Raw genomic sequence first — 12962 nt, forward strand, 5'->3', positions numbered from 1 at the left:
AGTCCGTCAAAGGTTCCGCATCTCACAAACTTGATTGTTTCATCCATATTACTGTTCTTTTTCACATCCCACACAAATATAACCATTTGTTTAGGATTTTTTCCCATTTATTCCATTATTTTTTAAATTTTTAGCTTCTCATAAAATCTTTTTTTGCTGAGCTAGATTATACCAATGCCTTACTTCCCCTAAAATGTCCCATGACACCCTCCATGTTTCCCCTCTCCTGCTCCCTTCAATGCACTGTCACACTTCCCCCCTCCCTTTTCCTCCTCCTTTGGATTTGTTTCTACCATTTAATACTGCTGAAGGCTGCATCAAAAGAAGAAAAAAAAACAACTAACTACATGCAGTTCTGGTCTGGTCTGGCATCATATGTGCAGATTGTAATCCTTGAGCTTTACATGAAATCCATCCATTATCTATACCACTTATCCTGAACATGGTTGTGGGGGGTTGGAGCTAATCCCAGGGGTACACCCTGGACAGGTCACCAGTCTAAACGATAAAGCTTGCAGCATCTGATATTCCAAGGAGGTCCCCTGTCTAAGTACTAACCAAACCCGTTCTTATTTAGCTGCTGAAGTCAGACAGGATTGGGCTGTCACACAGAGGTATGGCTGCAAGCTGCTTTGTACAAAATGAAAACTTGAAAACACAAATGTACCCTTGGGCAAACTTTACTTCCTCTTTAAGACTGCTTAGTGGCAGCACAAGGTGAAGACTTTGTAATGTAAATGTACAGGGCACCAGGGCAGTGCAGGGGCCAAATGTGCCTCTTGTAAGAACAAACAAAGGTCTGGTAAATTTATAGGCTGGTATCGCAACCTTCTTCCTAAATAATCATATCTCACAGTCTGTCAGTGCTAATGAACTTACTTTATGCCCATGCCAAGAATCCAGAGTTGAAACACCAGCTCCTAATCCACTCTAAATGACAGGCAGATCACTGGCCCCCTGCCCCTGTTCACCCATGTTTGCTCTTAGCACCACAGAGACTTCACCTTCTTTGGATTTATCTTATCTTAAAAGAAACGAAGTAAAATTATCCTCTTAATTAATTCAACATTTATTTTGGTATAACAAAACTTTAAAAAGAGGTCATTGGTGATGAAAGAGCAATTTTATTTGTGCCATTGTTTTAAAAAAGGAGAGCCATACTATTTTGAGGCAAGCTAGAACAGTGTGTTCTGGTACAAACCTCAGTAAATGCAGAGCAGGGTTTGTGTTTGTCTGCTGCACTGGAGTGAACATTGTAAGAGAGATAGGCAGACAAGTGGGCTGATACTGTAGACAAACTGATCCTGAAAAGAAGCCTGGACAACGGTAAAATGAGCTCATCAAAACACCTGTACTCAGAATGGGAAGAGGTACAGAACAAGAGCTCCATTTTACCCAAATTAACACCTATTTATATCACCCAGAAAAAAAGAAGACAGCTAGAGCCAAGCATATGGAACACACACAATATACAGTACATTATTATTTCAGCATATATCTTCTTTTGTACACATGCAGAATTGTAAGGATCCACTCCTTGGTGCTGTTATGAGGAGAGAAAATGAGTATCCTGGGGTAAATAAACAGGATTTCATTTTCAGTCTATTCTATCATGTGGAATAGAGAATGAGAGGCAGACTGCCCTGCTGGTTATATCACATCCAGTGTAACCCAGCTCTGTGGACAGGCCCACAGGCTTCCACAGCCTACTACAGCTACACCCTTGACTTCAAGGCAAGCATTAAAATGGAGGGGTGGTGGTGGTGGTAGTGGTGCTGGGGGTGGGGGATGCTTTAGTTTAACCCACTATTTTCTGCACCCGCTGAAAAAAAGTCTTGTCTTTCTTTTTTCTTTTCATAAAATTATTAAACCACTTTAATCCAATTAAAAGTGTGATTCATTTAAGCACTTTTAATATTTCCTTCACTCGTCCACTTAAATGAACAAAAACATTGGATGTCCTTCTAGATTTCCTTTTCTATATGGAACTCTGTTCTGTTTTTATCCATAATACAAATACCCTGTTTGATTAATTGAAGCCAGATCTAGCACAAAATATTGTGTATAAAGTGCATCTGCTGACAACAGACAGCACTATCTGCTTGAGCCGGTACAGCTCCATGCGTAAAAATGTTATCCTAGGTGCCTCTGTGCGTCAGGTGTATTTCCTTAATGCAAATTCCCCACTCACTGCGTGCTCTAATCACCTCCACTAGTAACTTTCCCTCAGAACCGACCGCCTCTGCTCCTTTAAGGCAATGAGGAATTAAAGCGTCTGCAGGGGCAGGGGAGAGGGTTATTCTGTGTAATGCTCAGAGAGTCAGTGTGGTGCGATTAGAGGGCGGCAGCGGGGAAGATGCGCTTGCTCGCCTCTTGCTGGACGCACAGAGGCGATGAATATGATCTGACTTTAGAGTCTCAGAAAAAAACAGTTTTTCAATCTTATTCTACGCCCCTCGGCCACACGTTTGCTTCTTTGCTCCTTTAGTTTTTTTTTTCTATTTTAGTTTCTCCCCAAGGATGATCCGTCATTCACTCTTTTATTTAGGAACTCGGAGCTTTTGACGTTTTAAAAAAGATTTAGTTTAGCCAGTTTGGGCATTCGTTTTGTTTCAGGATCTGTTCGTACCCGGCTCTGACTCAGCATCACACACACCTGGGCTTCACCCCCTCCAGCATCTTTTGAATAACAGGGAGAAACAGCAAGACGCGGACCAGAGGAGGAGAGTCTGAGCACAGCTCTTCTCAAGACAATCACAGAAGCTCATTTATGTTCTAAGCGCAACGAGAGGGCTCAGGAAAAATAATCAGTGTAGCGAAAAAGTAAGAAGGAGATATTAAAAGTAAAGACTTAGACCGGCTTGCTAGAAGACTGTGGCAAATGTTTAACCTTACCCCAAACGCACAGAAGAGAGACCCAGGGAAGCACCGGTCGGAGGAAGAAGAGAAAGCATAGCTTGGGGGGGATTGAACGGAGCAGGGCATGTGGATATTGGCTTTTATCTTTTTCCAGAGCATCTTGAATGGTAAGTTTCACCAGCTCGTCTGTTTTATTAGCACTCATTACCTATTGCACAAGGCAAAATCACTGTTTGACGGCTAAGTGACGAGAGAGGGAGGATGGAGGTCACCTGTGACCCACAAGAAATGGATTTTATATGGTTGTCAAAAGGCTGACACCCTTGATGGAGGGAGAGAGACGGGCGAGGCATGAATTGCGTTTTAAATCCTTAAAGCTGTTCTGTAAACCACTCTGGCCTTCAGATGTACATCCTGAGACAGGTGGTGAAAAAACGGGGAAATTGTGCTTGTTTGGACCCGTATTTAATTAATTGGCTTAATTCTATTAGTTGAACTGGTTTTATAGTTTCAAGTTTTAATTGTTTTTCGTTTGCATGAATACACGTGAATTGTTTCTGTGTTTATTTGATGCCCAGTGACGCTTATTCTGTCACAACCTTGTTCCACTGTGGCCCTTAGTAATAAGTGACGTATTACATATAATGCACATTTGGTTCAACTCCTTCCCCCTCCCCCACAATGAGCATATTTTTCAATTTCAAAGTGGCCAAAGCTAATATAAGGCATTCAAATGATCAATTTATACACATCTTTAAGAACCAGTAATTCATATTTCCATTTTCAATATATTTGATGAAGAGTATTCAGTTGTGTTTATGGCTCTGTTGGAATGAATCCAACATCTACATCCAATTTTGTCACAATTTTAAATACACTTTTACACTGCTGAAATTTAAATGTAGAATGTAGTGCGAAAAAAGCACAATTGGCACAAAATATTTGTGGTAGTAATTTTTAAAACATTGAAAAAAGCACAGTATTGAGGGACATTCCACAGACATCGCAGTTTTCAAGAAAAGCAAAGATCATTCCCAAATACACACAAACCGAAATAAATTTTCCATTCAAAGAGCCAGAAGCCTATTTCAAATACACACATTTGTGTGCTCGTATAGTGTATCCATAATCAATAGTAGAAAATTGATACAGTTTATTGCATTCACTTATTGGCCAGAATCCCTTATACAGGGAGGGATTATGGCTGACTGGGTGTGTACGAAAACAGGGGAAGAAAAAGGGCTGAAGAAGGAGAAGGAAAGAAAATGGAAACATATTTGTAAGAAAACACCTCGAGGTGATAAGATGAGGATTGTTCATGTACTGAAACAAAAATCAAACCCACAGCTGGCTGCATTTGTATCAAAGGGTCAAGAAAAGCTGAATTCACAAAGCTAAATTTGTGGAAGTGAGGATTTACAGGTATGAATGCGTTTACCACATCGAGGGGCTGTGATATGATATGGTGTGTCCCCCAAAATGAATTTTCCCTTCTGGCTGGGATGATAAAATAAGGCTTCAAAATGGGGTTTTATTCTGTGTCGTCGCTTTTTCAGTGCTGAGGCAACCCTCAGTCAGTACTGTTTATTGACACTGACTCCATATAAAACGGTATCTCCCTCAGCCCAGCTTGTGCTGAAACTCATAAAGGAACAATAAGGAATCCTCATTAATCATAATAATCTGACTCTGACATTAGATTAACTGCCAGGCGAGATTGTGTCCGTTTATTGAATAAGGGATTATCGAGGAGGCCTGTGGCAAACTACTGATAGGGATTAAGCAGTAGACAGTGCTGAGTGCAGACATTACACCTTCTGTGTTAGTCATTTGCTGTGCAATGTATGTTTTTTTTTTTTTAAATATCACTTGCTGTTTGCGTTGTTCTGCATCACTGTACAGGAGCCTAGCTATATGACTTTGTCCTCTGCGGTTGGATGTTTCGTTGATTATCATAAAAATGAGGCATTTGTCAGCTGAGCAGGCGTTGTCAGAATGAATGAATGACCTTGTAGATAGAAGCCAGCACAGCGACAGAATTCCAGACAATTCTTGCTGTTTCAGAGTTGGGCCTATCACATGCACACTAGCTTGTCTCTATGGTAACCTCCTTAATGGGTGTCAGGGGCTGTGTCCGAAAATGTTCACTCATTCACTCTTCACTTCATGGGGTAGGAAACAATTTGTTATGTTGTTGTCTGGTGGCAAAAACTATGCAGATCAATCCGAATCCAAGATGGTTGGCCGTTTATGTCTGGTACCTGTTTACAGCTTTCTCTGTTGCACTATTGGATCATGTTTGTCCACTATGTTGGCCACAATAATTCTTCTAAGACAAATCAGATACCACAACAAAATGGCAGAACCAGGAAATAGTGGACAATATAATGAATCATTTAGGTGATTGTTATAGATGAAAGAGGGAGTTTGGCTCTTGTCACAAACTGAGTTGACCCAGAAGTTCTTTATTAGGAGCTAATCCCATCCTGTAACATTGGTGTAACAGTCAGTACCACACTGACTTCAAGGTTTTCAGTTTTCCTTTCCATATTGCATTGTGGCCATTTCATTTTAATGAACTCAGCAACTTATTAAAAAATAGAGGCACAACTGCACATGTTCACAAAATGTCAGATTTGTATTCCTGTCATCATGAAAATCATTATGAGCTGTATCAAAATGAAGCAAAAGACAGTTGTGCTCCTTAGATGTTCAGAAAATGTCATATTCAATAACCAACAGGCAAATTTATTTCTTCTGTTCTATTTAAGACATCATGTTTATGCTGTTTTCGTTGCCTATCAAACTAGAGTCTATAAATTCAGTCATTAGTACAGGAGAGGAAACATATTAAATATATCTGCCTGAAAGCTGCCTCAAGGCAAAACCACAGCAAGCTAAACTGGCCTATTCAAATTCTCATTGCAAAGATAGAACGAGAGGCTTCTTGCACAGCCCCCATGAAGACTGCGGTGATTTGTAAACATGCATATGGCTTAACCTGATGTTCATGGCTTAAAAAGGACTAATTGCATATATCTTCCATAAATGAACATTTAGGCAGAAGTCAGGAGATCCCACAATCAAATTTTGATCTCAATTAGCTGTGAAATGAGGAAACTCTCCCAGAGCAACTAACCCAGTGTAGCTTATAATACATTAAATAGCTGCCAACATCAGTTAGTCTGCCGATTTTACCTGACCTCACATTATTAGCAACCCGAAACACTAGATGAAAATGTTACGGGGACCTGGGTGGATAGATTGAACTTGGCTACAAGTGAAAAGGGGGAACTGGTGTTTGCATTGCAATAAATCTACATGAGAGCGATGAAAGTGGCGCACTGATGAGAGCCCCATTTGTTGGAGCTGTGAGGTGACTCAAGTGTGTGTGTAAAGATGTCCAAAGACCAGTGGCCTCCCAGTGGCTGCAACAGCTGGTGCACATGCTCTATGAAACCCAAACAGCCTCACAGCTGCACTCAAACCATTAGTCTGTTTACTAATTACCAATTAAGGTTTGGTTGCAGAAGCAGTATTACAGTTTATGAAATTAAATTACCCTATGAGAACACATAGCATGCAGTCAAGTGATAGATGATCTTGTGCAGTCTTACTCTGATATGAATATCTAATGGGCTAAATTAAGTTTACAAACCCACTTAACTCTTCCTCACTTGTGTGAGTTATAAGAGGGTTTGTTGGTTACATCTGAACTCTGTGTGATTCCAGTTGAAAGGGCTGTTAATGTTGAGTAATGATACCCTGATGTGTGATCATAATAGATATCGCCTAGTTCATACATCCTAGCTGTATAATGAGGGCTACTCTACTGTACCGTACCTCCTCGAGCCTGTCTAGTTCTCTAATTAGAGGAAAGCTTTGGCAACTGGTATGTGTGTGTGTGCTGTGTTTAAACCAGTGAAAAATCTAATTACTGATCACCCTGTGTCTGTCTGGATTCCACTTTATAAGGAGGTGTAATTGCGCAAGCCCGTGTGTAAATGTCTCTTGCATTAAAATGTTAACGATATCATTTAGTATCTGCAGGGAAGAGCAGAAAAGCCCTCAGCACCCAGATGTAGGTGTTTGATCATGCGTGCAAAGTGAGGTTGTAGTACATCTGGCGGGGGTTTCCCTCTCAGATAGGGTTCTCACTAGAAAGGATGTTTTTAATTCACTCAGCACCTGCCAAAGTGACATGTTATATTACTGTGCTGCACTGCACAGGTACTGTAGTGGAGGAACTGGTGTACCAGCTTTATTTGACAGTTTGAAACAGACTAAGTCAAGAAAGACACACTTCTGCTGTCAAGTGCAGAAGAACTTATATGTCGATTTAGCTGAACTAGGGTTTGGTGTTATGGATACAACCTCTGTCATGGTATATGTAATTTTATTTAACACTTTATCAGTACATGCTAATAAGCATGTTAATCCAGAGATATTGCATTACAGTATAAACAGTATGGCAAAACAGCCATTGCCCACCTCTATTTTGAATATGCAAAATTGTTCAGGTGTAAAAGAAAATACAGCACTTTGATATATGTGTTTCATATATTGTCTGAACATGAGACAATAGACAGAGATCCCAAGAGACCAAATTATCTGAGCCGTGTGTGCAGGTGCATCAGACAACCAACCAAAGGGGATATGACCAACATACATATGGGGGATTGATAAATATTGCTAATTGACACCTAAGTTAAAAGGACAGTCCTATGGCAGTGTTTACAGTGGTGATGAACTGACCTCAGAGTTCAAGTCATTTACATTATTTTATGTATGTGCTGTATAAGAAAACACTTTCACTATGTTGCATGAGCCTTTGTGATTAGTTTCCTTTCTTTCCTGTTTTCCTTGTACCAACAGTGTCTCTAATAAAGCCCTGCATATACAGTACTACTATTTTGCAAGAGGAAATATGGTTTGTAAGAAATGTATGCCATTTGGATTAAGTTTATTACCAACAGGAAACATTATTTTTCATCATATCTGCCAAGTCACAATATCATGATACTCAATGCATCAGCAAATCATTCACTCAACACATACTGTATCTCACATTCTGTCACAGTATCCGCTCGTGGCAGTTGTGATTACGATCACAGCACTCGTTTTATGGTCAGGGAATAATCGTAGTCTTGGCTAAATATATCACATCCACAAAGTCATTGTTTCAAGCATGTAACAGTGCATACTGACCTTACTGCTATAACATTTAACTGAAAACACAATCCTTTTGTTACCTAAACCTAACCATATGCAGATTTCACGATTCAAAGTCGGCCTTGCACTTTGTAGGTCTGCCTTTACTCAAGTACTGCACTTAAGTACAACTTTGAGGTATCTGTACTTTTCTGCTACTTCAATACTTTGACTTCACTACATTTCAGAGAAACATATTGTACTTTGTACTCACTGCATTTATTTGATAACTCTTAGTTATGTTTCAGATAGAGGTTAATAAAATAAATGACAGCATAATCACAAGATTTATTGATCCTTGGTGTAAAATTCACAAGCTACCCAGCAGTAATTCACATTATATGCATAAAAGGTAGTTCACATTAGAGCCACCTTTACTGGATGCAACAGTAAATGGGATGTACAAAATAATACATCAGTAATTAGAATTGAATAATATGATGTACATCAATGTAAACTGTGCCATTTTGCATAATGACTACTTTTACTTTCGGTACTTTAATTATATTTTCTGCTAATACCTTTCCACTTCTACTTAAGTAACATTTTAAATGCAAGACTTTTGCTTACTTTTACTTACTTCCACCAATGCCCCAACCATCTTACTCTGAATTTGGCACGGTACATAAAATGTAGCACCTCACTGAAGAAGTATAAAATAAACGTTATTGCTACAAGATGCTGCTTCTATCGGCCTTGTATATAAATACTATGAAGTTCTCTGCGCTGATTAGTAATTTGGACAAATATGTATCATTGTATTTTACCTGATAATCAAAAGTGTCTAAAGAGTGAACTGCACATGTGTGAGATCTCTGCCTGCTCCTGGTACTTTCACAGAGATATCCTGCATGTGCAGTTGAGTCTTGCTACTTCAAATGATGTAAAAAATGTGTTTTGTAATGAAGAAATGTGTCACCCAGTGAAGCGGTGCATTTCCTTGATGTGTTTTTAATCGTTTTTAAACAACAGTGAAGGTCTATGGCACGGACAGATAAGCTAATTCAAGTTGGAGACTTACAGACATTAACTGTGAATAGAGGAGATTCAGTGTTGGCTTTAGTCTCTTGTTGAAAATACTACTAATATAGAAAATGACTGACCTTATCCTTTAATTGTCTAAATTGAACATGCATGCAGAGTTTGTATGAGCACACAAGATCCCATAGTTCATGCAGTGCATCTTATGTTGTGCTGTGCTGCACCCCATGCTAGTCCTTGCAGTGAGTACCCCACAATAACTTTTGCTCATTGTGGAAGACAGGTGGTGGAGGTGTGGTGAGATTGCTATCCATCACCCACCATGACAAAATATTCACGCTGGACCTAATAAATATTCCCTCTTAATCCAGTCCTCCATGTACTGGGGCCAGGCTTTGAGGCCCAAGACTGAACTGATCCACAGGACTCTGGGTAATAATGCATGTAGCTGATGCACAGCAGCTCCCTACCATGTCTATATGACTCTGTTACTTTTTTTCCCCCATGCTACTGTATCTTTGAGCTTTGCTTTCTTTTCTCATATTTCATGGACTTGTCTTATATATGTTGCATCTTTTTTTTTTTGTATATTTCAAATCCGCATCTCAGTCACATTCTTCAAGTCTGCATTTCCAGGAGATATTTCACCATCAAATCTGCCCATGTGTCTGATGCTCCACAGTCCAAATATTAAAGTAGGCTAAGGGATAACGGAGGATGCAAAGTTGGATAGACAGAGTGACAGAAAGACAAATGGGTCCAGCTTGGTTTCTCGACACTGCTCTTTATTTTTAAACCTGGCACAGATGCTAAGATTTAAGACCAAGTTATTTTTAGCTGGCCATTTTTAAAGCGCTGTCATCTTGTTGGAGGTAAGGTGTGTGAGAGTGTGTACATGTGTGAGATGTGTAAAGTGCGTGCTTTATTTGTGTGTTTGCTGGTGTTTATCTACATGTACAAGTATAGTATAGTATATGTAGGGAGGTGTGTGCTTTATTGAATGCATGTGCTTGTGTGCATGCATACTTGTACTGTGTGCACATTTAATTGGGGAGTTGGGTGGCTGGGTAAGGGTGTGACGTGAAAGTCTAATTTATGTCCTTCCAGCCACTCATCGATCCCCCGACCCAGTGTGAGACTGAGTGCATTGTCAATAATCTTAGCACTTTGTGGTATTCCTAGAATTCCCAGACCTCCTCTGCTCAGACCAAGGTGTGATGCTGCAGTAAGCCATCTTGTCCAAGATCAAATAAGAGGGCACATTGCATTTGATTGCAGGGTAGTCTAGCAGTGAATAGATCATTCTGCAGTGGAAGAGCTGTTGAAGAAAATAGAGAATTAAATGTACTGCTCATACAAAGGGAGGTAATTTGGACAGAGCCGTGCGTGGGTCCCCAGAAGCATGTAGCGGTTTACATGTTGCTAAGTGCCCCTATAGACTGTTGCCAGGATGAGGTCTATTATATGTTGCTCTGTGTCTCTCTCTATCTAGACTATCCATCCCCACAAGTGATTATGCTAATTAGTGTTTGATCAGATGATTAAATTAAAACTCGATTATTCATCCGAGGTACTAAATGCTCAGAATACATTTGTGTCTGCTTGGCTGCCCGGCTTCACGTGGCACAAGTACCCCCACCCCCCTGGTGTCTTAGCCACTGGAGAAAAGGATGACCAGTGATGGGGAGGAGAGGGAAGAAAGTGTACAAATATATAGCTCCTTTTTATTCAGGCAGTGGTACATAGAGAAGCAGGGTTGTAATAAAACAAGCCACGGGGTTCAGGGAGAGAAGAGGAGAGAAACAGGGAAAAGGAGAAAAAAAAAACGATGTGTGTTTGTGTGTGTGTGTGTGTGTGTTGTCGAGGTGTGGTGGGGTGGAGGGGGAGTGCTGAAAGGAGCTGTACTGTGGTCCCTTAAGTGTTGAATAAACACGCTTGGTTTAGGGAAATGGCTGCGATAAATGTTTAATATGATAAGTCCATAAAGACGGTCAAATGAGTCTGGAGTATTAAAATGAGCATGGCACGCAGCAGCAGCAGCAACTTTAAAGGGGGAAGAGGAGGTGGTGGGGGAACTGATAATGGGAGGCAGAGCTAACAGGATGAGAACAGCCAGCTGCTGTGACATCAACATTAACACACTCCACCAGCTGCTGGTCACAGACGTCTCATGGACAAAACAGGGACAGCGATGTGTCTTTAAAGGGTCGCTATGGGCCTATAATGACATTATCTGTACAATATTAGTAGTAAGAGCATATTTGTACACAGAAAAAACTCTTCAAAATGAAGTTCAAAAGTGTTGTAAAAACAGCACAAAAAACAACAGTCAGCTAGAATAAAAGGAACACTTGCACTGGGGGCACAATTCAAACCAATGGTTCATTAAAAAGAAAATTAAACAAGGGAAATAAAATGAAACAAGGAATATACAATATATAAAACAAATCAAAGAGCACACTGCAATATTCAGTGTCAGCATCAAACAGTTCAATTACTGGAAAATGATTATAAAATACTTAGTGATGCCCATCTTTAGAAATCTCATTCATATATATATATAAGATGCAACAGGAAATACATGTTGTAATAAACGTAATGCCGTCTGAACTATGATTTCATTTAAATACTTTTTGACAAGTCCCAAAATGTTAATACTGAACATAGAGTATCTGTAAAATGTGGACTGACAGCCTATTTAATTTCTTTTTCCCTAAGATTCCAACTAGCACTACATCTATATGTAGCAACTAAAGCATGTTTAATGCTTGTTATGTTTAAGCACTCGTAGCATTTGGGCAAAAGATTGTAGTCTTAGTGGACTACTGAAAAGTCAACTGTCAAGTGACCTGAAGCTTTACTAACCTAGACCACTAGCTTTCCCTAAACTTTAACTAAAGGGCTTTTGCTGCCTAAACAGAACCACGCATGGGGCTGAGGAAGTAAATTCTGGTGTCTGGGTTTTGCCTTTTGTTTTTGCTTGTAAGCGCACAGTCTACCTTCTGAAAGCTTTATGCAATATTACAACAACAACAACAGTTGCTACTGAACATGATCTTAGTGGGAATGTCCCTCAAAATGTATTTGGCAGACCAAATCAGTAGTACATTAATGTAATTTCTAGGAGACAAGGTTGCTGTTGCTACCATAGCATATGAAGGGCCTTTACCTTTATTGCAGCTTGAAATCATTTATTTTATATTTTGTATGTATAAATTATATTTAGGTAGTTGATTTAGGTTTTGTTCATTTGAGTTGACCTAGGTGTCGACTGTTGTCAGAAACGGCGCGCGTAATGCGGCTGAAAAGTGTTTGGTAAATGGCCAGACAAGGAAGTGATGAACAAAACCATCTCTTTAATAAGAGAACTAAAACTAAACAAAATCATACAAGACGAGGTGAAACACAAAACTCACGGTCGTATCAGTCCCAGGTCAGAGCCAACATCCAGGGGAATCCAAAGTTCGTTGTCCAAAAGAGAAAGTCCGATAATCATACACCGTGGCAGTCCGTAACAAGTGGGTGAGGCAGAATAGAATAGTCCGAGGTAACAGTCCGGGATCAGAAACACAAAATACCAAAACCGAAGAAAATGCTGGAAAGTCAGAGCTGGGGTCTAGAACAATCTGGCAGCGTCCTTGTGGGAGGACGCTGCCTAAATAGAGGTGTACACAGGTGCAACTAATGTGAGTGATGAAGAACGTAAAAAGACCAAAACTAAGGTGAAACAAAAACAGAAAGTAATGTCAAAATAAAAGCCAGACAGGAAGCAGCGGAACCAAATCATGACAGTACCCCCCCACCCCCACCCCACAAGGTAGGCTCCCAGACATCCAAACACAAACCAAAACAGGACCAAGCAGGGAGGGAGGAGGGGGCCAGGAAGGAGGGCACGAAGAAAGAAAAACAAA

The 12962-nt window shown here is 40.1% G+C and overlaps 1 protein-coding gene across 2 annotated transcripts in view; it reads left to right on the forward strand.

The window, feature by feature from the left end:
- The first annotated feature begins 2326 nt into the window (after positions 1–2326).
- dscamb (Down syndrome cell adhesion molecule b) overlaps positions 2327–12962 on the forward strand; it is a 130738-nt gene continuing 120102 nt past the window's right edge. For both annotated transcript variants that reach the window (XM_020600281.1, XM_020600282.1), the window contains exon 1: positions 2327–3026. In XM_020600281.1, coding sequence (XP_020455937.1) covers positions 2984–3026 — 43 coding nt within the window. In that variant the 5' untranslated portion in view covers positions 2327–2983. The remainder of the gene's footprint in view (positions 3027–12962) is intronic.

The sequence above is a fragment of the Monopterus albus genome, unplaced genomic scaffold (genome assembly GCF_001952655.1).
Source record: "Monopterus albus unplaced genomic scaffold, M_albus_1.0 scaffold46.1, whole genome shotgun sequence".
NCBI lineage: Eukaryota > Metazoa > Chordata > Actinopteri > Synbranchiformes > Synbranchidae > Monopterus > Monopterus albus.